Source organism: Lissotriton vulgaris, chromosome 3_1 (genome assembly GCF_964263255.1).
Source record: "Lissotriton vulgaris chromosome 3_1, aLisVul1.2, whole genome shotgun sequence".
Lineage (NCBI taxonomy): Eukaryota > Metazoa > Chordata > Amphibia > Caudata > Salamandridae > Lissotriton > Lissotriton vulgaris.
The window spans coordinates 996,857,712-996,885,242 of NC_141689.1; the positions used below are offsets into that span (position 1 = coordinate 996,857,712).

The 27,531-nt window shown below is 40.1% G+C and overlaps 1 protein-coding gene across 21 annotated transcripts in view; it reads right to left on the reverse strand.

Moving 5' to 3' along the window:
* PTPRD (protein tyrosine phosphatase receptor type D) overlaps nucleotides 1-27,531 on the reverse strand; it is a 2,576,377-nt gene that overhangs the window by 176,835 nt on the left and 2,372,011 nt on the right. For 13 of the 21 annotated variants that reach the window (XM_086961360.1, XM_086961371.1, XM_086961369.1 and 10 more), the window contains 2 exons: nucleotides 23,152-23,193; nucleotides 22,549-22,646 (listed from right to left, as the gene is read on the reverse strand). In XM_086961360.1, coding sequence (XP_086817486.1) covers nucleotides 22,549-22,646; nucleotides 23,152-23,193 — 140 coding nt within the window. The remainder of the gene's footprint in view (nucleotides 1-22,548; nucleotides 22,647-23,151; nucleotides 23,194-27,531) is intronic. The other 8 variants (XM_086961380.1, XM_086961368.1, XM_086961377.1 and 5 more) reach the window with 1 other exon arrangement.

A 27,531-nucleotide genomic window follows, 5' to 3' on the forward strand; every position in this document is an offset into this window, starting at 1 on the left:
GACTGTTATAGATCGAAGCATTAGGGCGACAAAGGAATTATAACATTCAACCCACTAGTGGTAAAATCTTCAGTATTAAAGAGGGAGAGACAGAAAGGCAATCATTGGAATGATTGGCCCTCTGCTACTTTTTTGACTTCAATGCAATTTTCAACACTGTGGCATGGACAATAGAAAATGATCTATCGGCCACTCGTTCACTCATTCACTCCATTTAAATATCAACAATGGACTTCTGAGATCATGAAAACAGGTACAGCAGACACTAGGCATCTGGAATTGATGAGCATTTCATGCTGCATTTCCTGAGCCTGACATTTTTCACAATGTTACTAAATAATTACTTGCTTTTACATAGTGCATCATGCCACACATTTGCCATTTCTAATGTTGTAAATATTACATGCTACTATTATATAGTATAATTCGGAAAGCTGAGTCAGCCTTGGCAGTGTTCAAACTCATAACACTCCATTCAATGAATGTTTCAGAAGTGAGCTTGTAGCTCACTGAGCCACTTTGGCAGATATCTGTGTAAGTGGGCGTAGTAAAAGAACACTCACTGCGAGTGCTATGATGCTTAAAGTCAAGTATTAAAAATTGGTTTGTCTGTCTATTAATTATTTATATAAGTCTTTTGTATGTGGTACATTTACGTCTGCCCATTCTGTGATGAAACGAGCACCTGTGGGCAGCAGGAAGTGGGCCAAACAACCATTGGTAGCAGGAAGCACTCTGAGCACCACAAACAGATTACTGGACAATGAGGTTTAGCGTAGATAAGAAGAGAGTGAAGCCATGTACTCAGAACACAATAATGAGGAGGTGGAAATCCTACAATGTGGGTCACTGTATAAAAAGGCCAGATAAATTATAGTCTGCACTAAGCTGGGGATGGAAAATAGGGCACTGGATAAATTTACCCCTAAGCTTCGAGCAGGGCGTACTTAAATGTATTGTGTTCAATGTGGTTACCAAGCGCTGAAAGGGTATTGCAGAACTTAAAAGGGCATAAAGCTGTTTCAATGAATTAAAAGGGATGCCAGAATTAAGCTATGAAGGGTGGCCTGTTTCAGCAGGGGATTTTCTTAATTAAGAACAGATATAGGTATCATATGAGCTTATCGAGAATGGGCGGGGATTATCTACTGTATGAAAGTAATTTCAAAGGGGAGCTAAATTAACTGCACTGGACACATTTTAATCTAAATCAACTATATTTTGATGGCTATCTCTGCGCCTGTCAGTGCTACGTATGTGAAAAGCATGCAGCAAGTCAACAGAATGCACAGTTTTCCATTGCTGCTGCTTAAAGAGGAAAATCTATTCATAAAAGGCAAAAGAAAGGGTTTTTTGTTGTGCCCAGGATCTGATAATTCAAGACATTTTGTGTGATCTTAATTAAGGAAATCATTGTGGAGTGATAAATCAGTCTTCTGCTGCAAATGCTCAGGAGTGCAAATGTGATGTCCCCTTATGCTATGTAATTAGTTCACATTATGCTTCAGTGTGCCACAGTCTAACAATGTTTTAGATATTTCTTACACCAGGTTTAAGCCCTCAAGAATACAACTGTTAAGTCTTGTTATCCTTGTCGAATTTTGCATTAAAATTTTTGTTCAAAAACAGAAGTAGGTGAATCAGTTCTAGCAGCCATTAGTAATATTTGTGCCCCAAATCTGTAATTGCAGGCGAAAAGGCAGAATTAAAAACACATTGCTAGTTTAAATAGATATGAATAACATTCAAAATGATCAGATAATTGGAGGAGTGATAGAAAGAGCTATTGAAAAAAGGCGATGAGATACTCCACTGCCAGAGTAACAAAACATGCAACTGCACGTTCCTCTTTGGCATGCTAGGCTGTATCTTAGCATACAAGAGAGCAACAGCTCTCTAGAAGCCTAGAAGAGAGGGCATTGAGAGCACAACTTCCACAGATTCTTCTCTATGGAAAATACAAAGGATTCAAGTCTAACAAGCAGAACAGAAGATGCTAAAGTGTCCTATTTGTGCAACTGGGTGTGGAAACAATGCAAACGTGTTTAGTAGATTGCTGTAGATGGCATCTCAAGATCTTTATAAAATGGTATTTGAATTACTCAATCCTGGGGACAACGAGCACTAAACGTATTCATTTTAATTTCTAAAGAAGAGCTATTCATAATCCCTCTTCTCGATTAAAATCATTCTTCCCAAGGTTGGTCTGAGGGATGAGACAAACACACTCAATGTATCTGGCTATTGTTGGAGATGTAATCTGACTGAAGCTAAAGTCCTGATACTTCACATTCGGATGGCACAGTATTCTGTGGCCATTCTTCTCTCAGTATGTAATTAAAAAAAACTAAGATTAAAATGATTACGTATTATGAGAATAGCAATGATGCGGCATTGGTTGCCCTGTCCCTATGCTGGCCAATGTGTCGTAGGACTTCTATACGCGCGCAGGAGCATTTCTTCTCTCCTCTGTTTTTTCCATTAGTAATACAATAGTTTCACCCTCCCTTGCTACAAGCCATCATTAAGTCGTTAACAGTTTCATGTAGAGTTTCTGTGCTTCAGATTAGTTACAGGTATGTTGGTGTATGACTTCTAGCTCACTTGGTACTCGTGTTACCTAGAAATGCACTTTGAGACAGATTTACAGTTTTTTGTTTTTTTTATTCATTGGGCACTGTGTTTTTGCTTCCTTGAGTGTCTGCACCTGCTTGCACTTTCCAAGGTCGTGTGATTTTAATCTGGCAGTCCAGAACCTCTGAGGTCACTACAAACTGTTCGGTGCAGAATGAGAGGGTGGCTCTCAGGATAGAGCATCCTGTGATAAATCCTCTAGGACACTGCTTCCACTAGTAACTTAGCTAGACCCTCTGCCGCCCGTGGCACCCCTGCTTTTGCTGCCCGGCGGCCATGGGTTAAGAGCAGAGAAAGGTGCTTGCGATTCCTGAGCTAGTTTGCCGCCCTGCGATGGTCGCAGGTAAGAGCATAGGGGGTCGCAACCCCTGAAACGCGGCACGTCCACCCCCCTCTACTACGCCACTGACTTTCACACATTAAAGATCCCAGGTAGCACTTGATTACAAAAAAAACTCTTTGAGCTACTCATGAGGAAGACCAAGGTTTCCATGGTCATGGCCCACACTGATCGAGAATCCAATTGTTTCGGTGGAGGCACAGGTCTTAAAGGTGGGACCAGTAATTAGACAATTACACATGACAGGTCAGGATCCCTCTGAATGATATTATTATTTTGACGGGAAGTACAGAATGACTAACAGAATTAAGTGTGTCTGAGCCAAAATCGGAAGAGAATGCCATTGCTAGATTCTAAATGTGAGAAAATATACTTTATCTTGAATCATAATCAGAGAATTAAAATGCCTCCATATTGACAAAGGTTCTAATGATATATGGAGGCCTTGATAGCAAAAAGGAGATACCTTCAACACCTGGAGTGTCATAAATCGAATCTTCGGGGCAATATGATGGGATGTAATTTTGATATTCTTTACTATGCTCCCGGGGTTTCTTGGGCACCAGTCAAACAGACTTCAGAAGTTGCTTATATTACATGAGAAAATCTGCATTAGGGGACTCCTGTTGCTCTCTGAATCATAGCATACAGGATCTATGTATTGTAGTAAAGCCATAAGGCCTAATTTAGAATTTAGTGAATGCGTACTCCATCATAAACCTGATGGATATGTAGTATGCCTAACCTCAGGTGCCAAAGGATACAAAGCAATTGTATTAAGGCTAACAAGGTATCTCTCACCTTTATGATGGTGCAACCAGTCCCCCAACTTGATGTCTTATAGGAATTAAACCTATTAATCACAAAATCCTAACAAATAAATAGGCATGTATGAAAAATCTGCATATTTACCTGAAGTGGGACTAAAAAGAACAAGGGTACAACAGACACTTGTTTCATAAAGCATTCAAACATATATCTATTTCTTTAGCATGTAGGAGAAATGACAACATTTTGTAAATGGATCGGAAAAGTAATAAAAGAGAATTGGATATTTGTTCCTAAAAATTGATGATCTAACTTCTTTACATGTAGCCAAAACCTATTTATGTTCAGAGGGAAACGTTCTCTGTCTGCTCCTTGTGTAACCCTAGACAACCTGGAGAGAATCCAAATTAACAAATGGCATGTTCACAGTGAAAACGAGCACCAGTAGCACGCGCCTAATCATTTTGTTTGAGTTTGTCCATCTCACCACCTAAGCTCAATTCACGTACTTTGTCCGTGTCATCAAGCTAGGCCCTCCTCTCCTATCCCCATCCACATTGATGAGTGAGTTCTTTCATATCACTGAGAAGCCATGTAGCGCTTGTGGCATTATACTTTACTCAAGTGAGCACAGCCCTTGTTGTGGTGCAATCACTGCTCTTTTGGGACTCCATTGTTGCTTGTGAAATTAATTCGAAGTCACCCAGGCTGTATAAATTGCTAAACTGTTCAGGCAAATTTAATATAATTTTTTGCAGTGCAAGTCTGCTCACTTTCAAAGCGCTTCCGAGCACTTCATAAAAATGTGAACAGAAACAAATAATAATTTTTCTATTGGACAGTTTTACAATATACACATTATATATCGTTTCATAGCTGCAGGATTTCCACAATAATGTATCTCTCCCAGAATGGGCCATTAGCACTCACCAAGGGCTTATGGTGACAAGTGGAAACCGCTTGCCCTTCAGGCTGGTGGTTTGCCTATCACAGTAACTCCAGATTGAGGCCTGATTATTTACAGCAGCAGATACTATATCCCCAATAATATGCCTTATCCATGTTTACCTCATCGAAAAGGAGAAAGAAAAAAAAACCCTAGCGCTGGCGGGACTTAAGTGAATATATTATCCTTCCATCGCAAATCTGATCCACTGCCGTGCTGATGTAATCTCTGAAGGACTTGCTGATGTGATGGCCGCGTGGCGCTGAGCCAGAACATTACTTCATTTTCTCTGATCTTCTCCGTTCAATCAAGAGGTTGACTGTAATCGCCGGCACAAAGCCTCGCGAGAAGAGACACCGAGCGAGTACGCCGTACGATCTCTTGACAGGCCGCATCAAAACACCCGCGTCTCGTCTTGACCCTTAGGAGTTTATACAGAAAAAGGTTTTGACGCAATGGCAGCACTGAACCAGCTCCTTTGAAAGGGCCGCCACATCCCGCGCGCTTGTACTAGAAATGGAGATCAGAGGCAGGATTTCTTTTATTTAGTTTATACACTTTTTCTATTTTGTATAAAAAAAAATGAGTGACAACTGTGATGTGAAGCAGGATTTTCATTGCTGACCTGGAATTTTTGCTTACTTTTTTCTGCACGCTGGGCTTTTTCTTTACAGTTTCCTTGACGCAATGTTCATAAAAAATTGAGTCGGTCCCTTTTGCAAAGGCCTGACCCACTTTTGCACTGCACAGATGTTTGTAGATGTTCAACGGAGAACATAAGCTCGGATGAAATGTACATCTTCGAGATTACTGACAGCATTTTACAATATTGAACGTTCAGTACTATGTGCATAATGCTTTTCATTGCACTATAGAAAAAACGTCAGGCTTATATTTTGTTCATTGGAAAATATGTTTATTGAGGGGTGATTCCGTCCCAAAGCACAAAATAAAAATAAGTAAATCTTTCGCAGTATTATTTATAGCTTTCACCAGTGTATCTTTAAGCTATGACTGCCACAGTGCGAAATCTATACATTTGCAACACAGCGTGGCATCTCTTTTCATAATGTGGACCTCTGTACACATGGATGTCAAATGTATCAACCGATTTCTAATGGGTGAAACTAAATCACAAAGCTCAGTGCATCCATTTTGGTCAAATAAATGTATTTTCATTTAAGGAGAGGACTAAATACAGGGGAATGTTTCTAACTTCAAAAAAAAAAAGCAAATAAGGGGATTGATTAGTGTGAAAGCGGCCATCCCTTTGGCCGGTAGCAGCAGCCGTAAGTACCTTGTGGTCAAGGCCAGCCTACAGCCTGGGGTCCACACAGCAGAACTGATGCAGACTGCAAAATTGAGAACCACACATTGGAAGAGTCTTCTGTCTATACTCTATTAGAGTCTTTTGATATCAGTGGTGGACTATGAGTATTTTGTACCCACTTGCCTAGCCCATCATACTACAGAAGACATTACAATGAGTGGAACATTTGCTGTTGCATTTTCTACAACAGTATCTTTGCAATTTTCCATACATAAATTTCTTATGCAAAAAAAGGAAGTCGGGGGGTTCGGGTAAATCTTAAGTTTAGGTGTAGAGCAGTTCCCTAAATACGGAGCACCATACATTACAAACAGGGCCGGACTGGCTACCGGGCAGTTGTGTGTGCTGCCGAGCTGGGGGTTGATTTTGTTGATGGGGACCTGCGTGTGCAAAACGAAATTTGTTTTGCTTTTTTTATTTCAAAGCGCACGCAGGTCCCCATCAACGAAATAAGCCCCCACCACAGAGAAATTAGCCCACAGGTCGGCAGCACACAGAAACGCCCGGTAGCCAGTCCAGCCCTGATTACCAACACACTGAATCTGCTCACCTGGAATGTCTGTTTCTCTAGAAAAGTTTTTACTCACAGGATTAGCACAGTGCCATCCACGCAGAGCTTATGTATGACAAAGCCATTTGCCATCTTTACCTCAAAGTCTTAAGCACATGATTAGCAAGTTCCATCCAAGCCGAGTTGAACAATGACAAAAGGCTTTTACCACTCCACCTCAACTTGGGAGCTACCAAGAGTTCTTTGTTGTGTAATTTATGTGGCACTCTAAGCCTGAAAGAGTATATTTTTTTATGTAATCATAAATTTCCAAATTAGATTGTACTGAAGATTCAATTTCATATGCATATGTTTCTTTATTGGCAGCGCCGGGTAAAATGCTCGAAAAATTAATCCAGCGGCAACTAAATAAATTCACGGAGGATAGTAACGCTCTGCATGAAACACAATCAGGTTTTAGAGCCGGCTTCAGCACCGAGACCGCCCTGATCGAGGTGGCCGAGTCAGTCAGGTGCTCGTTGGATTCAGGAGCATCAGCAATGCTGGTGCTCCTGGATCTATCGGCCGCCTTTGATACAGTGGATCACGACAGGCTATTACAACGCCTGGCTGAGATCGGCCTCCAAGCCCAGGCATTGGGCTGGCTCCACTCCTATCTGTCCAACAGATCGCAGAAGGTGGCTCTTGGAACCTTCTCCTCAGATTCCAGGAGATTGAACTGCGGGGTCCCACAGGGCTCTGCTTTGAGCCCGCTGCTCAATATTTACTTGGCCCCGCTGTTCACGCTGATTGCCAATTGGGGAGTCACTGCAATTTCCTACGCTGATGACACCCAGCTGGTCTTCCCATTCTCTGAGGTTTCTGAGGCAGCATTTTCTAACTGTAAGGGCTGCCTTCGAGACGTGGCCTGCTGGATGAATACCAACAAGCTGAAATTAAACGCGGGCAAAACAGAGGTGATCTTCTTTGGCACAAGCGTCCACCCCCAGCTGAGTTCTGGTGGCCGGAAGAGATGGGTCCCGCACCATCTCCGAGCATAAAGGCAAAGAATTTGGGGGTTACATGGGATAATGGCCTATCCTTTGCTCCCCAGATACAGAAGGTTGTTGGAGGATGCATAGGTAAACTGAGGAGCCTGCGCAGATTTCTCCGACTGCTCCCAGTGAGCTGCCGCAAAACGATTATCCACGCCACAATCACTTCAAGGCTAGACTATGCCAATGGCCTCTATTTAGGCCTCCCGAAGCTTTTGTTGCATAAGATGCAAATCGTTCAGAATTCAGCGGCTAGATTACTCAGGCAGGTCCCTTTTAGACATCACATTTCTCCTCACTTGCGCATGCTACACTGGTTACCTGTGGCAAGTCGCATAAAATTCAAGGCGCTCACCCTGGCCTACAGAGCCCTCTATGGGACCTGCCCAAATTACTTAAAAAAACGACTGCCTAGATATTCTCAGGTCAGACTCTTAAGGTCTAGCTATAAGGTCCATCTTCACATCCCTCGAGTGAAAAGGGCGCGCTTGGGTGGCAGAACTTTTTCCGCAAGTACGACACTGCTTTGGAACACCTTGCCACAGGAAATCCAACAAGCACCCTCTGAACCCTGTTTCAGAAGCCTACTGAAAACATGGCTTTTCACGCAATAAATCTCATCTCTTTGCACTATGACTCTCACTGTTCACGCCAGAGCCGGGACACTTCCTACGGAGGTAGCTGTTTGCGCTCTATAAAACTCAGTATTATTATTATTATTATATGTGGAATTGTTCAGGAAGACCTCTAAAATATTGAAATGTTGTGCAGTAAAGTTTTTGGGATCAATTCACTCCAGGATCCCAATGGTGAGGGTAAGATCTCGTCTGCTCTTCATGTTGCCTTTGTGCTGGAACAGTGCACTGTTGCTCAGGGACAGGCCGACAATGATCTTGTAATATTTTTCAGGAATCCCGATTGATGGGCGATGTCTGTCCTGCTACACATTACCCGAGGCATGGGAGTCTATGAAGAATACAGAGGTCTCCATCAAGGAATTGTAATTCTATTCTTCTGAATATGGCAGGACATGTTGATTTATCCTTCAAGCGTAGACCTATGGCATCTGCACAATGCACCATTAGCATGATGCATTGCCTCTAAAATGACTGTTCTCTCCGTAACAGTATTTGCAGCAGCTTGCTCTCACTGAAGTTAATACAGACAGCCGACCTGTATTTGATGTTACTGAGGACACATATGTAGATTGAAAATTGTTGAGTGAACGGGCTGGCAAAAATCCTTTTCTCTGAGCAAAAACTATTAACCTTAATCACAAAAAACGTCTCCAGAAGCAAAGATAATAGCCAGGGCATGAAAGTTACTTTGTAATTTTGATGCTCCTTGAAGAATAGATAGCAGGAATTCCAGAGGCATGAATTTCTCACCAGATTCCTTTCACACTGAACAACATGCAAATATGGCACAGAAACAAAAGAGTGCCCAGAATATATAATTGCTGAGTGACTGAGTGGGGAAATAGGTCCTAAACAGCAAACCAAAATCTGCCAACTCAATAATTTAACGCCAGAGGTGTGCCTACAGAATATCGTGTTTCTTATATCTACTGGCAGAAATATTGAGTCATAAATATTGTGAGTGAGAAATATTGACAGCAAGAATATCATAATCAAGAATATCAACTTATGGTAAGTAATATCGATGTTAATAATATAGAAGTGTTTAATATCGTTTGCAAAAATATAGTTGTTTAAAATATCGTTTTTTTAATGAATGTTAAGGGGGTCATTATGATAGCGGGTGGATCGCCACCGCCCATATGGTGGTGGTGATCCGCCCGCCAAAATCCACTGCCCGCATGACTTTTCCCCTGCCACATTACAATGGCAGGGGACTCCAGCAGATGGGAAGACCATCTGCCGGTTTTCCGCTAGTAGGCAATCCTCCCGATTGCCTACCGGGCAGAGAAGCCCAGGAATATGGTGGCGGTGCCTTGCAGGCACCGCCATCCATATTATCATCATGGCTTTGGAATGCCTTTTCATGGCGGAGAAAGGCATTTGGTTTTGTCTTTGGGAGCCTGTGGCGAACCCCCAGGATGTTCGTGCGGGTGAGGGGTGCACATGGGGGGTACCTATGGTACCGCCCTGCAGTGTCATGCACAACATGGCAGGCACAGCGTGGTGCCTGCCATGGTGTGCATGGAAATGTACAACATGCCTTTTCAGCATTGGGGCAGGCGGTGCTGAAAGAACCGCCTGCAGGAATGTCAAGAATGCATGATGCACCCGCCAGTGTGGCAAGCACATCCTAATGACCCCCACAGGACTGCAGCACTTATGGCGGGCAGTCCACCCGCCATCCTAATGATGCCCTATGTATTTTAGTATATGTTTTAAATGTACGTGATGTATTTTTTGTTTAAGAATTGGTAATATTTATATAGGTGTTACATTTTTGTAGTTATAATTTTTTATTTTTTTATTTTTTAATTCTGTAGCAGGTTGTGGGTTTATAGGGGAATAAGGTGGAAAGTAATTTAATTATACTAAATGAATGACTATTTTTTATTTAACCCCTTCTATGCTGATGATGGAACGGTTCTGTCATGAGTGTCGGTTGAGCTGTGCTCATGACGGAACCGTTCCGTCATGAGCCCATAGGCTCATTAGAACCTTCAGCACAGCCGAAAATTCGCGCCGCGCTGAAGGGGTTAATAATATTTATTTAATTGAGATGATATAGTGTTAAATTTGTAAAGTAATGTATTAATAATTAATATTCAGTTGTTAATGAATTTCAATTATTTGTAATTTATTCTGGTAATTGTGTATTTCATTTTAGGTGTGCGTTTTGGTTATAGCTGTAAATGGTGGAAACAATTATTTTATTGATGAATTAATAATTTGTTGTTAATTAATAATAATTAATTAATTTGTAATTAATTATCGTAATTGTGTAATTAATTTTAGGTGTGTGTTTTGGGGTTTATAGAGGTAAAGGGTGGCAAGTAATTTTTTATTAATAATTATTTGTTAATTAATATTAATTAATGTAATGAAATATAATTATGGTAATTGGGTAATTAATTTTAGGTGTGTGTTGTGGTGTGTATAGGGGTAAAGAGCGGGAAGTAATTTGTGTTTATTTATTTAATATGTAGTTATTTATTAATGTTAATTATTTGATATTTGTTTTGTGTAATTGTTTACTTTTTGATGAGTCGTTTTTACTTTTAAAGAGGTAAAGGGTGGGTATGAAATACATTTTAATTACTTCATAATTAGTTGTTTAATAGTAATAGCTTTTAATTTTAAAATAAGTTTTAATTGTGTCATTTATTATTTTACAGTTTAATTTAGGTGTGTGTTGTGGGATAATAGCGTTAAAGTGTGGGTAGTTCATTAATTGTTATTAGTTTTATTTTTTTTATTATTATTATTTAATAGATACATAATTATCAGCTAGATGCATCAAACAAAAATCCGCTCGCAAAGGGGCAGATTCTCAGAATCCAGACCAGTATTTTTGCATTTGGGATGCATCATCCCAAATGCAAAAATCGCAAATTGAGAAATCGCTAAATTGCGATTATTTGCATTTAAGAAATCTCAATTTGAGATTCCTTAAATGCAATGCATGGAAGTTTTAAAAATAGCAAATTCGCTAATAGGGCACGCAAATTACCATGAAGTACAACTTCATGGTAATTTTCAAAAACTTTGAAAAATGCACTAAAGTGCATTTTTCAAAGTTTCATGTTGTGCACACACATGCCCTAAGGGCATGTGTGTGCGCAACATATGTGCACAGATCAATTTCAGGGGTTGCAACAGGGTGTCCTATGGACACCCCTGCAACCTTGATTTTTATTTTTATTTTTTTTAATTTGTTTTTTAAATTCTTCCCCCCTCCTCCTTTTTGTTGTACAGGGCAGAATTTATACAAACAAAATTGTGACACAGGGTAACTATATGACATACAAAACATGGCTACAGGGTATACAAAGTACAAAGTACAAGGGAGATTAAAAGCAATGCAAAGATAAAACATACGGCAAGAAAAAATTAAATACTAGACACAATACATTTACATGCGCATCAAGGAGGGGCACGATTGTCGCTGGAGGACTCCATCGAAACAGTTGTGTTCTTTGGGACTCCACCCCCCATGCGCCAGGTCAAGTGGTCTGTCTTAATAAACTCGTTGTGTCACCGTGTTGGCGGAACTCCCTCCACATAGCCTCTTATTGATAGGCAAGAGTGACCTTCACCCCTGTTAACAACCTAACTAAGGTAAGGGGAACACTATATTAGACTGGGACAGGAAGACGTCCTGAAGAAGACCCAGGTGACCCAGTAATTAAGGGCGATAAGGGGTCGAAACATGTTGACTACAGCAGTAAAGGAGGGGCATTAGGGGGTCCTAATATCCTTCCCTAGTACCACCATCCAGTCCTTTTTAATCCTGACCCTGGAACCTACTAATAAAATTTATATCTGGTATCCAGGAGCCAGTTTTAATCACTCTCTATTGCATTTTCTTGTTTTTCACTGTACTCAGTTTTGACCTTGTGAACACTGTTGTTACTTCTAGTTGTGTGTTACACGTTGTCCTTGTGTATATACAAAAACATTTTTGTTCCCCTCCCTATGCTCCGCCCGGAGTGTGGCTACACCCGGGCATTGTAGCAGACCCGATGATGAAGCATGTCACACATATTGTGTGTGCGTGAGGTCAGTTTTTCATCACTCATGAGTGTGCCAGTGTTTGCACACTCGTGATCTTTGTTTGTCACAATCTTTATCGTATATGTTTTGTTATTCTCCACCCCTCTTTTGTGTGTACAATAGTCATTTTTACCCATTCTCTAACCAACACTTTCCCTACTGTTGCACTCACTGCAGTGAGAATAGTGAATTGTATCCCTCCGCTATCCAACACTTACCCTACTGCTGCACTCACTGGAGTAGGAATAGTATTTTTTACGCCTTCACTATCCAACTCTTTCCCTACTGTTGCACTTATTGGAGTGGGAACAGTAATTATTACCCCTGGGCTATCCAGCACTTACCCTACGGTTGCACCCACTGGAGTGTTACTAGTCATTTTTACGCCTTCGCTATCCAACAATTTCTCTACTGTTGTACTCATTGGAGTGTGAATAGTAATATTTACTCCTCCTCTATCCAACACTTTCCCTACTGTTGCAGTTATTGGAGTGGGAATAGTAATTGTTACCCTTCCGCTATTCAACACTTTCTCTACTGTTTCGCTCAGTGGAGTGGGAATATTGTAAATTTTACCCCTCCCCTATCCAACACTTTCTCTACTGTTGCACTCAATGGCATGGGAATAGTGAATCTTACCCCTCTGCTAACACTTTCTCTACTGTTGCACTCAACAGAGTGGGAATAGTAAATTTTACCCCTCCGCTATGGAACACTTTTCCTACTGTTGTACTCACTGGAGTTGGAATAGTACATTTTACCCCTCCGCTATCCAACACTTACCCTACTGTTGCATTAATTGGAGTTGGAATAGTAATTTTTACTCTTTCGCTGTGAGAATAGTGAATTTTATCCCTCCGATATCCAACACTTACCCTACTGTTGCACTCACTGGAGTAGGAATAGTAATTTTTACCCCTTCGCTATCCAACTCTTTCCCTGCTGTTGCACTTATTGGAGTGGGAACAGTAATTTTTACCCCTCCGCTATCCAACACTTACCCTATGGTTGCACCCACTGGAGTGTTAATAGTCATGTTTACCCCTTCGCTATCCAACAATATCTCTTCTGTTGTACTCATTGGAGTGGGAATAGTAATATTTACTCCTCCGCTATCAAACTTTCCCTACTGTTGCATTCACTGGAGTGGGAACAGTAAATTGTACCCCTCCCCTATCTAACACTTTCTCTACTGTTGCACTCAACGGAGTGGGAACAGTACATTTTACCTCTCCGCTATCCAACTATTTTCCTACTGTTGTACTGACTGGAGTTGTAATAGTACATTTTACCCCTCCGCTTTCCAACACTTACCCTACTGTTGCAATCATTGGAGTTGGAATAGTAATTTTTACTCTTTCGCTATGCAACACTTTCCCTTCTGTTGCACTGACTGTATTTGGGAAATATAAGTTAATTTTTTTTGTTGTTTAATGTTTTAATCTATTATAGAATGTTTTTTTCTTATATTTTAAGTTATTGATATATATATTTTTATTTTTATATAATTTTAAACTTTTAAAATAAATGACAAATAATAGTTTATTGATTTCAACTAAATATATATATGTATAAATAATTATGATTTTGTGTTTGTTTTTTCAAATTAAATTTATTTTATTTTGTTAACATTCATTTTAATATATATATATATATATATATATATATATATATCGATATTTTGTGCATCTATATTTTTTACATCAATATTTTTTGTCAATATTTTTGCACTTGCCTCGTTTAAGTATAGAGTAGATATTTTTATAGTCTATATTTTTTATTGATATTTTTTACATCAATATTTGGGACATCAATGTTGTGTCAGTGAACCAACGCCAGAGTAACAAGTTAGATATTGAACAGAAAATGATCACATTGAAGCCATCAAAATAAATGATTCATACCCATGAATGAACAAATATGGGAAAGAATATTTATTAACTAAACTGGTTTAATATATCACACATTTTTAGAGTATAAATAATGAGTTACACATATAACTTTGCCAAAATTGTTTCAAATGCATAACAAACACAGACAAATAAAGACAATAACCAATAGCTCTCTGAGCAGTACCAGCCAACCCCACATATGCTAAAACCACTTCACACATTCAATTATATCACAGACGCATTTCGTTCATGATAACCATACCTCTTATCATTCAAGCTAATTAAAACATCCCAAGCTAGGGGCAAAGACCAGCCTCTCCCAATGAACAGACGGAACTTTTTAATGGCTAATATAATGTACATAAAAATAATAATCAGTTGCATCAATGCCCATTTACAGAATCATATGGCTTAAGATCTGTTTTTTGTTTTATACCAGACTCAGAAACATTTGGATTTGATCAACAAATAGCGCAGGTTTACTTGCAGTTGTGATTGCGAGTTTGTGTTCTCTCTGTGACACATACATACATAAAATTCACTAAAAAGACTGCAAATGATATGTTGCATATTCTAATTTGTAGGTGCTAGCTACGGTCTTACAAGAAGTAAAGGAAACATTGTAGAGCTGGGCTGGGCACAGGTGTCATGTTTTTTTAGCTGTTCTCTCATTGTGGTCTAGTCCATGGTGACATGCACTGCTGGCACATTGAACCAGATCAAGAACATGTTGGTCCTGTATTGGGGGATGAGGAGGCCTTCTTTAATGTAGCCCGGAGTTGAATTAGAGCTATTAAATGACCTGAACCATGATTATTGGTCATGTTCGATAACATTTGATTAAATGTGTTCTCAGAGATGAACCTCCACAGTTTTGCTTAGCCACCGAAAGTATCCGATGGCATGATAGATGTTTTGTTCTTTATCAGATACGGTTATAGATTTCTTGTTCTCTTGGATATGCAGTTGGCTTATGAGCAAAACAAAATAGATGGCAGTTAACCCATATAAATCATTTAGGAAGAATATAACTGTCCAAAATCAGATGATATAATATGTGCAGAACTTTAATTATCTAGGCATAACACTCGACATCAAAATGACCTGGCAACCACAACAGCAGAAAAATAAGACCATTTTGCTTCAAAACTCTCTACCTATACTAAAAAAACACTAGAATACATTACTAAGGCAGTATCCCCGCACTCAAGGTATATAAATATAGGGCACAATTGGCATCCCTTTATGGGGCAGAACTATGAGGGCCTTCATGTAGGAATACCTCTGCGGGAGAAGAAAATACATTTTTTAGGAAGTTGTTACGTCTCCCTGTGCGCACACCTGTAATTTCTATTGTTATGGACCTAAATACTAAACGTATTGATCACCAAGTCATATTAAGACCATTATTATTCTGGCTGCGACTGTGGTCAACAACCAAACTAGCACACTATAAAGACGGGCTAGAAGAAATTCAAAAGTTTGACCAAAGTACTAGCCTACAGTAGATTAAGCATGTCTACTCCTGGTTTTGCAAATTTGGGCTGAAGCACTTTTGGGAAGAACCCACCCTATTGACATTAGCTTCCAAGAAAATATTGAAAACTACCTTTTGGGCGTATATTTAAAACAGTGTGTCTCACAGCCCAGTTACTGGTAGATTAACAGCCCAGTTTCTTCTTATGAAACCGACCCAACCACTGAGCTATTTCTGGGTGAAGTGCAGCCCCAGTTGGCAAAATCCCTATATAAGAAATTTTGATATGGCGTTTTGCAAACCAACTTGAACACATCAAAAGGGGGCCGAAAGCAGATGAGAGTCGTGTGGAGTGTTGTGCATTATGCAAACTCGATACATAAGAAAATGACCTTCACTTACTATTATTTTGCCCTAGCCTATGGTACGCCCAGGAAAAAATGGATCAAACATATCTGTCGAAACCTGGGCACTAGGTCTTGTTTTGAGGCAGAAAGAATATTGAAAACTGACACTTCCCAGAAAATTGTTTTCAGTGTCAGTAGATATTTGTTTGCTCTAAGCATAATAAGAGAGAAAAAAGGTTTGAGATTTTAGTAGTCTGAAACATATGTGTAATCTTGAATTATGTTGTTTGTTAATTCCGCATTTGCACTTTAGAAAGTGTTGAGAGACCAGGTAGAATGTATTGTTAAGCATACTATGTCTTTCATAGATTATCCAACGAACACTTTAAAGCACTTGCACTTTTGTTATAGATCAGATCTATTAAGGAAAGTTGCACTTATCATACGTATATATAGTTCCCTCCAGCATGCGGTTCTTTTCAATCCCATCTGGACTTTATATCCTCCTCAAGCGCCTCAGATATATTAAACTAAGCTTAGCATTTTTATCATTTTTAACCTGTTAGATAGATTGCCAGCTTTTCTCTTTAAAATATTTTGTATTTAAATTGTGATCCCTTTCGTATTTGCAAATTGTCTAAAGCGGTATCTGTGGAATGCTTTGTTCTTTTTAAATTGTGTTGAATAATTAATGTGTATGAACTGCTATTATGTATCTTTTATGGTTTAATTTAAAAAATACTACTGAACTGGCTTTTAGTATTATGTTTACCAGCTTTTTCAGGAACCATATTGAAAAAAAGAGTTTCTCAGCTCAACAATGTCTGGTCACAAGTTAGAAATGCAACATTTTATTGTGGAAGCTAGCTAAGGCTCACTGCAACTACTAGCCCAACCAAAAACAACTTTGGCCAGAGGATATAATTTGATGATACACTCAGTCCAGTGGTAGACCGCATTAACTCACAATAGAAGGTGGGACAGATGCCTCCTCTAAATCTAGGGACACAAATCGGTCCCTTACATCCAACAGAGACTTTTCCGCTTGCTGTTTGGAAAGAAGCGATATCACTTGGTAGACTAGAAAATAATACCCAATGGACTTTTTCCAATCCATCAGGCTGGAAGGAATTCCATCAAGCGATGCGTTTGTTACACATAAAATTATTATATCCTTATTTTCTGACCATCCTGTTTTAGAACAGATACAGCCATCATGTGGCATGTTGCAATATGATCTGCCTTTTCCATTTGTGGCTTGCAAATCCAGATCACCCTCCCATCTGTTATGGTGCTGCTGCTAAAGCTGATGCATTATAAAGGTTTTACAATCAAGCTTGTAATGTGATCCTTAGTCTATCATCTTCCATATGGAATAATATAAGCCCTGCTTATATCATTCACTTCACATTAACCATGGGTAGGGCTTAGTAACATTAAAACTGAAGTAAAAAATAAATAATTCAATGTAGCCAATGCACAGAGAAAGGGTTCTGCTAAATTCCCATATGACTAATTAATTCAACAAAATAAGCCTTAATATTTCATTTTTTAATTCAGTATGCTTATTTTTATTGCATTTGTCTGAAAGGGTCGAAACTCAACTGTGGTACAAGTTATATCAGATTCTTTCATGTTTGACCAGATACTTCGGCCACAAATTCCCTACCAGGTTGGTGGTAATAATATTTGCTTTTAGCAGTCAGCATGGAGGAAATAAATGCTTTCCCCAGTGAAATGTTACATGTTACCCATGTCTTATTACTGTTTATATTTCCACGTTGGGAACTGATTTACAATCTGGAAATTTTAGAAAATTGTTATAAGAAAATCTACTTTGTTTTTTTCCACCTATTATTACTAGTGATCGAAACTTGAATTGCAGCTTCCCTTTGAATGAAATTGGATGCAATTCTTTTTCCACTAGTAAAGCATCTCCAGTAAAGTTCCCTGATACATGTACTTATTTAGAAGTACAGCTCCACCTAACATCAGGCATATGTGGCTGTGCCAGGCATAGATGTGGTTCTACACAGTTAAAGATAGGCACTACAGTCCGCCTTCTTGTCTAACTGAATAGTAAAATATAGTCAGCCTAACTAAAATAAACACATATTAAGGCAATTGATATGGAACTGAATTTCAGTGTTTGGAGGTAATTCTGAAAGCCTGACACTATTGTATTACATGGGTGCCTGAGAAGTCCCACCTTCAATGCTGAGAGTGCAAAGTGACTATTTCTGGACCTTGATCAGCTAACATTCTTTGGAAATAGATTTGCTGCCCAAGGCCTCACTCCTTCAACTGCAGATCTACATGTACTACTGTGCCTTCCGAGTTCCAGATTCCAGCACAATTTCCTGACCAGAGCATACCATAGCTCTTCAGAAAAATGATTTTGCACATTAATCATGTGGTAGGCAAGGTTGCGCAGGTATGCAGTGGAGAAAAAGAAAGGCTAAAAGGAACAATTTGTCAGATAAGTCCCAAAACTATTTGTATTGTTGTTTACAGTGCATTAGTCATTTTCCGAGAGCAAGAGAGAGACAAAAATAAAGGGGAAAGAAGGACGGAAAAACCATCACTAAAAGCAGAGAGAAACTCTCACCTCATTCCTAACAAGAATGAAGTATGTGTGTGTGTGCTGAATGGATAAGAATATCCCTAAAAACAAACTGAAGACCTCTGTTTATGCATCAGGTAGACATCAAAAGGAACCAAGAGGTTTAAAGCAAGAATTTTAGATTTGTAGTAACTGATGAGCCTTATCCCAGTAGTATCCAGGTTATTGTACTACCGAAGCCCACAACAATGTATTTTGTTCTATGAATTACAAGGCTTTCCTATCAGTCGCCCTCCCTACTAAAAAAAAAAAGAAAACCCAGGTTTATAGTCATTTTATTTTGTTTCCCGGATTCTTGGGGGCTGGGCCAGGGGGACAACAGGCACCCGCGGGGAGTGGTGTGCATGACGGTTTGGTCGACCACCTCAGCCCAGCCAAACCGCCATGTGCACTGAAGCTCTCTCCAAGCTCTCTCCAACACAGCTGCGTTGTTGGGTTGGAGACAGCAAAGCACAGGATCACAGTCTCCCTGGGAGTGCAAATCATCAGCACTCGGGCCAATCTCGTACTTGGTCGCAGGGAAGTCTGGGACCCTCTGCTTGCAGTGGAGTAAGAGAGGACCAGAAGACAGTGATGCGGTGGGTGGCCGCTGGCAGATAAGTTCTTTTTTATTCTCATTCTTTGTTTCTAGTCTCCCCTGCCCTGCACCTCTCCTCTGACACCGGCTGCTACTTATATCAGTTTCACATATGATATCCATGCCTTTCCTATTTGTGCCAAGCCTATTTAGATGTTATAAATTGATGGGTGTTTGGCATAATCGAACTCACATGCTGTTACTATAACAGGTAAGTAGAAGACATTTTTATCAACACTACCGACACTCAACAGCTTATAGCGATCCCTTTGGCAATGCATTGTACCCTCTAACTGCTCAATAGGCTAGTCATGTTGTTGGATAATAGGGATGTTTTGTCTATGAAAGATCCAGCAGGTAAAGACTTATTGACATCTCCATGAGATGAAACCCAATGCACTTCAATTTTTGTTATTGTTTCAGAAAGTAACCCTGACCAAAGAAATCAGAAAATAGAAGGGTCGAATTGAAAAAACCTTGAACCAGAAATGGACAAAGATCATATATCCCAAACCTGGCTTTCTATGAACCGAGGTTCCCAAGATTCAGAAAGGAATCTCATTTTTAATATGCAGCCCCAATGAACAGTTTTATCTTTAAACACTCCCACAGCATTATTACCACGGCCCACTGGCACATGAATGATGTACTTTAGTAGAATGTACTTGAAGGTCTATGAATTCGGATGAAAGTTTATCAGTTGTCTCTCAAGGAGAGCAGAAGGGGAGAGCACGTGGTAGAATCGACTAACAGACACAGTAGCAAATAAAACATTCAAACTGAGCATTTTTTTGATCTATGGGTTTATCAACAAAAGACACATAGGACCATATTTATAGTGTCCTGGGTGGGTTACTCCATCACAAATGTGACAGATATCCTGCCTGACTTATTATAAGTGAACTATATCCTTTGTCCATTGTAACAAGGCAGAAGGGATACCTATCATGTTTCTGCTGGAATAACCTGTCCATTAAACTCTAAACCAGGCTAAGGGAAAATCCAGAGTACTAATTTCCTTACTTCCTCCACACCGTTCATATCCTGTCTGTCTGACAAAGTAATTTACATGCCTCTGCTAGTAAATATCTCCCATGCTTTTGTAACCCTGCATATTGATGCAAGGATTCCAGTTGATACATAGTGTCCTCTGCCTTATCATCGGGAGTAGGATTGTGTATAAATACCACCAAGAAAATATATTAAAAAAATAAAGTTGCAGTGCAAAAGCAATTGTTGAAAATCAAGATAAGAGGAAAACTAGAAGACACCTTAGCCTGTCGAATGGGGCTTCTAGAAATCATTCATGCCACTCTCAGATTGCCTGGTCAGTCAACTTGAAGAGAACAATTTAAATTGAGCCTAATTCAAGGCGTCATCTGATTAGAAATTAACACTGTGTGGGGATGAAACAGAGAAAAACTATAAAACCCGATAAAAATTAAGATTTTCAAATCTCTTTAGTATGGAATTAAAGATAACTGAAATTAATGCAAGATACATCAGGAATTTTGTGTCACTCAAAATTGAGATTAGAATACTGATTTTTTAAGTAGGCAAACACACTGTGTAGTTGAGTGTGAACACCTCCCTGCCTTTTCTTTCTCCTCACACAAACACAGAGCAAACACAGGTTAAAACATGCTTCATAAAACCGTACAAGAAACCAGGAATGAAAAAAGCATTGGATCTGTCATCACATGTGTTTCTGTGCTGCAGTTCTCAAGAAGAACATGGCGGTAATTACCAGGAAGAAACTGCCATTGTTGAAAGCAGGTGGAGTGGCAGAAACAAATGGCACAGGGAAGACCATTTCACACGCCAATTGCTTTCTCCTATACTTAGATCTCTTTCCTCTAGTGGCCCCGTCTTCCCGCTTCGTGCAACACAAAATGCATTCTTCCCTGTTTTAGACCTGATGGCTAAGTAAATTGTGCATGTAGAAAAACATTAAAAATTAAATAAACTACAATAGCAAACGGATAGCAACAATTTGTTAACTTTAAAAAAATGTTTGTATTCCTTGTTATAAATATATAATGTACTTAGATTGTGTTTATCATATATTCACAAACTTATTGATTCTCCTTGCTCGCCTGTTTGCTATAACCACAGGCTGTCAGTACACATATAGTGACGATGAGCTATAGTGTCCCTTGACTCAAAAGGATTAAGTAAGCACACAGATTCCTGCCGAGTGGGGCGGGGTGGGTGGGACGGACGATGACAATTGAAAATTAAATAAACAATTAAATTTCCCTTGTCATCGTCTGTCGAAATCCCCTCTCACCCGGCCCCAGTGCCCCACCGCTCTTACCTGCACGGGCCGCAGCTCCCTCAAAGGTAATGATGCTAGTTAATGTGAGGCAAATATTTTGGGAGCAACTTCAGTGTACTAATTTGGTGAGTTGTCTAGTGAGTTACAAAAGTGTGAGGGCCTAAATACAACATGGTCTGGAGTGGAAAGTAGCATTAATAAAAAGGCGGTCATGGCGCCACCCTAGAATCTTCGTAAATGGCTGAGTCACTCGTTCCCTTCACATTATCCATAAAAAAATAATAATAATTATACACCGATATAATGCTTAAATTCAAAAGATATTAGAGTAGGTTTGGAATGAAAACACTGTCAATGAACTACGATATCATTATAACAAAATATTTTATTGCTGTGTTGATATCACGTGTGATTTTATCTTCGCGAGGAAGAGCCAGATCCACACTGGACTAGGTCACTGTACTTCAATTTTATTTTCAAATAACAAAATGGGGTTTTGATCAATTGCTTTAATTAGAATATAAGGAGAGTGTGTTTCTTCCCCAGATTTGTATTGCATTTAATGGGTGTAATGCAATGTTGAAGTGCTATTGCTATTCTGTTAGAAGTGAGCCTTAAAGCAGCCTTCAGCTGATTGTCTTCTACGGAGTCATAGGCACAAGTGGTAGGCGAGTGCCTGTATCATGATATAGCTGGAGGCACAAGGTCTATAATGCTATTAGAACATTCCTCCCACTGGAGGTAGAATATTCATAATTAAACGTGCAAAAACTGACAGATGAGTATTGGAATGTTAGGGCAGAAGGTCTATACCAGTCATTATTGGCCTGGGTCTATCTCTCTCAATTGTCTTTAATGGAGCACACACAATTCCAAAGTTGTAATGTAATAAAGTAACCTATGTAATATCACCCAGCAGCAGATGCATCGCAATGATACTCACTGAGGCCTTCCACTTTGATGCGAATTCTTTGGCTTCCATTATACAATTGCTTAGAGTCAGGACTAAACACGTAAACAGTCCTGCAACATTAACTATAAGAAATCTAATAATTTACCTAAAGATGCGGTTAAGCCTCATATTCTACTTTGGAACGTACCTCATATTCTTGTGAAAACTTCAGGTTGTCATTGGCTTTCAGTCGCTCAATGTGATCAGCAAGTTCCAAGATGGGTATTGGCGGATGACTAGCCATGCCTAAGGAAGGAGAGACAAAAGAGTGGAAGGGCCATGAGAATGACAACCATCACGTCAGCTTTTGAAAGCACATTAGTAAGAGCAACAAAAAATGCATAAGTAGTAAAGATGTCGTATGCAAAGAAAGCAGGCAGATAGTTTGGTTACTCAAAGCAGGGCATGCTTTAGAAAGATGAGCTCTGAAGCCATGTGAAAAGCTGTCAAGCATATCCCCAAAGCCAACATTCCTGGTGTAAAAAGAAAAGAGTTATTGAACCATGAGTCAATGAAGTTAGCTAGACACGGGAAAATGAGAGAGTTAGGCCTGATGTTGACTTTTGCTTTGAGTAATGGCTGTTAGGCTATGTCATCATTCATTTCAAACTCATCCTCCTCCTGCACTGTATGAAATGGCAGTTGTGATGGAAAGTGACTTCAGAGAGTAGAAACTGAAAGAGGCCTGAAAGGGAGAGGAGCATCTTGGCAGGAAACAGAAAGTGACTAATGCGTAATCAAGGAAACTAACTTGAGGAATGAAGGTTAACAGGGTAACCGGAGGCACCTGAACCTGCAAAGGAAATGGTGGCAGACATGAAAAAACTTGGCTAGGTTATGAAAATAAATGAATGGAATCTTGGCACGAATGATCACAATGCGTCACAGGCAGAGCCGCGTTGATGTACAGCGCTTGAATGGTGAAGCGTCAAAGGATCATTGCGGTTGAATGAAGCTTCTACTGACAGTTAGAAGCGGTCCACCTTCACATGCAGTCATGGACAACAAGAACACATGGCACACTATTGGCGAACAACAGACACAGGACACATGGATGGGCAGTGGTGGAATGGAGCTCCAAAAATATTTTCACTTGTAGCAGATTGTAGGGGCTGGGGTTGTGGCAAGGAAAGACATAACAATACAACTCAATACCTTACTACATCTCAAATGGTTGAGATACTTAAAACCCTGGTCCCTCTGTTCGAACCCAAAGAGCACCTTCAATCTACTTCAGGTGTAAACATCTTTGTCGACTGACGAATACATGGAGAAGAAAGTGGGTGCAAGGTATAAGGGGCTAACTAGATGCATTCTGCCCACTCTGAGTTTAACTTTTTTTTCTTTAGTCACTAATTGAATTTGTTTCCCCATCCCGAGTAGTTCTCCAATTTAATTCCCTCTAATAACATTTTAGCGCAAATAATAGAAGCCAATTTGCTTGACTCCTCTTTGGCAGCAGAACAACTATAGCTGGCTACTGCATTTGTAACTAGCAAGCCCCAGGGACCTGAGAACTTTCAAAAGAAAATAATGAAGAATGAGGGGGCTCAAGCTGGAAACCACGGCACACCAATCTTCTTTGGTCACCAGCAATTTTAGCAGCATGCCCTAGTCATCGAGAACTAATTGATGCTTGTTCTCAAATAGCTTATCACAACCACCATTATGTGGGGTTATTACTATGGCTCGAAATGCAGCACTGTGGCACATGATAATCCGCCTGTTGGACTAGCACCACTGTCTGTTTTTTTTCAATATTATTTCAAGGGTCCACCTGGATTGCCTTTTACATATACACAGAAGGTGGAAGTTTACATTATTGAGGGTCAATTTTTTTAATTTCAGACTTTAATGTGGATATCATTCACATATTTACAAAATTACTTCCACACTTTTTTTTCTTACAGTAATCAGTATGTACTGCCAGTCAAAGTAATTTTTTGCTAAATAACTAATGGGGAGTAAAGATGTTTCTTGCACATGAAATCTAGAGCCACTTTGTCATTTGAAACGTGTGCGAAATAGCTGGACGACCCCCACGAATAAAGTGGTTTGTTCCAGATAAAGTGCTCCAAAGGAAATAGTGTGTGAGTGGATCATCACAAACTGCTCAATGGTCAAACATGAAGGTGGGCATATACATCTAATGCAAAGCGTCAACAAGGAGAAAAAGAGAGACAAAGATGTTTAGACCTTTTCGAGCGAACCGTGGGAGCGAGCTATTATCGTACAAGGACTGAGTGGTTTGGCTAGACAAGGAGGACACAGAGCCAACCAGACAGGCGTAGGGAAGTGAATGACTGCTCAAAGCTGCAAAAAGCAAAAGCCATTGGAAGGCGGAAAACATAAATTAGTAGCTGCAGCAGGAACCAAATAACCACACTGTAAGAGATGTATTTGCGCACACACACACAGACAAGAGACACATAACACAAAGTTGTGTAACTTGGAAGCACCAACATTCTCTTGCACTATGCACGCCTACACATCAATGTATGGCTTGTCACTTGGGACTCGATGTGTTGCAGTACTCTGGATCATTTACTAGCCATTAGGTAACCTACGGTGTATATGGATAGCGCCACACTTATAGATCCCTCACACATGAACCCTTTTAAACCTGTTTTGAGAGGTGGGATTTGGTAATGCTGATTTGCAACACATTAACAACGATTTCGCTTCCTGGAAATTGACCAGTGTAAGAGCATTGCCTCAGCGAACTGGAATCCTAATACCAGTTGTTAGGTCAAATAAATATTCTGAAAAAACGATTTAATCACTGGGCAGTGTAGGTGAACAATGCAGAGACTGCATGACCGAAACTGGGGGACAGAACATGCAGCAATAATATGATTACACTTCACCAAATCTGCACTTCCCCGAAAGGACTATTGATGGCAGTGAAATGTACCACATAAAAAGCCCTGTCTTCCCTTATTTGCGTCAGCACCTTTTCATCTCTGCTGCTAACCTTTAAGTGCACAATCGACCCACTGCAAAATTCCTTATTGACTGACAAGTTACCCGTTTCGTCCTGGGATGGAGTGTAATAATTATGAAAATCTATGCCCTGGCAGTCATGGAAATGCACAGAGTCAGACTTTCAAAACAGTCAGGCAATGTCAAACCTTTCTTAAGCGAAATAAGCACAGAACACGAAAATCGTTTAACGAGAGTAAACTCTGCACTTAGTAGGGTGACAACCTGGCACTTTAATGAATGCAAAGCACCATTTTTCTTGCTAATGCGGTTCATCACTTTGAGCCGACTGAGGATCAGGAGACACACATCAGCGACTGACCCTTTAGTGCCCAGAGACGCCCACCAGGACAGATGACCCTTTTAGCATCACTAAGCTGTACCTATGACTCCCACTGTATGGCAGCAGTAGTTATCTTTTCTGACAGCACGTTTAGGGCCTTCTAATGGGGTCTACTCATTCCAGTTTCTTCGACTCTGCCAAATGTTAAATGTAGTTTTCTCTAAGGCAGTAGAAACACCTACATGGGCATTAAAAATAAATGCAAACGTCCAATGTAGTTATAAAAAATAATAAAATATGCTTTCATTAAGTTAAAGTAGTTTTACATTACTGTTTATGGTGAAAAACAATTCATGCAATCCAGCTGCCTTGAAACTACTGTATGTATGGAAGCAACCATGAAGCATAGTTTGTTCACCAATGTTATCTTTTTGTTCACACACAAGGCTGGCACAGTGTATGGGTAAAAACAACTTGTTAGTCTTATGCTAATAATATTCCTATCGAATAATACACTCTCATCCCAAACATAAGTGATATGGCTATTGTGGTGTTGTACCGCTATAGCAGGGTCTGAGCATCAACCTACAGAAATACTGCATCCACTGCATAGTCTGCGACTGCATCAACAAAATTAGTAAATGCGGAGTCAAGAATAGGAAAGACCTACTTAATTGACGGTGTCGTGTTAAGCATATTAGTCAATACTACATTTTTTAAGTCATTATTTTAACCACAGTACTGTGTCAAAATGATTAGTTATCTGAAATCTCTAGGATATCTGGAAATATGAGGATTGCTTTGTTTCTTTATTCCATAGCTGTTGTTGATATTACAGTTTCTTAAGCACGAATGAGATTACGAAATACAGGATATAGTTCATATTTCATCATACTATAGCATGAATTTACTCTAGCGTATACAGACACCGTTTTTACGTTGCGCTCCACTCTGTAAGTAGAAAAACTTGTATTCATTACAGTATTGCATACAGATGCACAAGATGTATTTGTAGTTTGTTTGATGAATGTTCGATTTATTTAAAAAAACTCAATAAAAATTGATGATATAAAAATGTATTGTATTGAGTCTGTTTTACTCATTCTAAATCTATGCAGACTGTCTTTGAGTCCTATTTAAAAATACATGTCCATGATCTATATGGGCTTTAAGGGTGTGTGCGACCTAGTTTACAGCCTTGTGGTAAATTAAAATCCATTGATTTCGAGATGAAGTGCTGAATCTGGGGAACTGCTCTGGTGCAATTTTTTCCATCGACGGGCTGTATTTTGAAAGGGTTCTGGAGTGCAACGGGCGTTTGCGCCCGCTTTGAGCACCCCTGGAGCACTCTGGAATTAGAGAAGGGGCCGCAGATGCTTGTGCGTCCCCTTCTGTTATACATATAGCGCTGGTGCACATAAAGCACCAGCGCTTTCTTCAGACGGCGTTCCCTCATTTGCATGGGTGTGTGGCCCCATGCAAATGAGGGAATCCCTTTGCCTCTGCGCCGTATTGTAAGATGAGGGCGCGGAGACAGAGACGCTATCAGGAGTCGCACTCACAGAGCACCACCTAAAAGGTGGCGCACCATCAGTGTGCACCCTGAATGCAGCCCTCTAAAGGGGGAAAGGGTTTCCCATGGACCACCCCAGACATCCTCTTGCAGGCGGACGCAGTCACTCACTGCACCCACCTGATCTCTAGTCCCTTTTAACCCCTCACACGCTGGTGACGGAACCGTTCCGTCATGCCACTCGGGTGGGCTGTGCTGGTGACGGAACGGTTCCGTCACGGCCCGCTCGCCGCGCCTGCGCGGCGCGTTCTATGGAACGGGCAGGCCCGTAACGGAACAGTTCTGTCACAAGC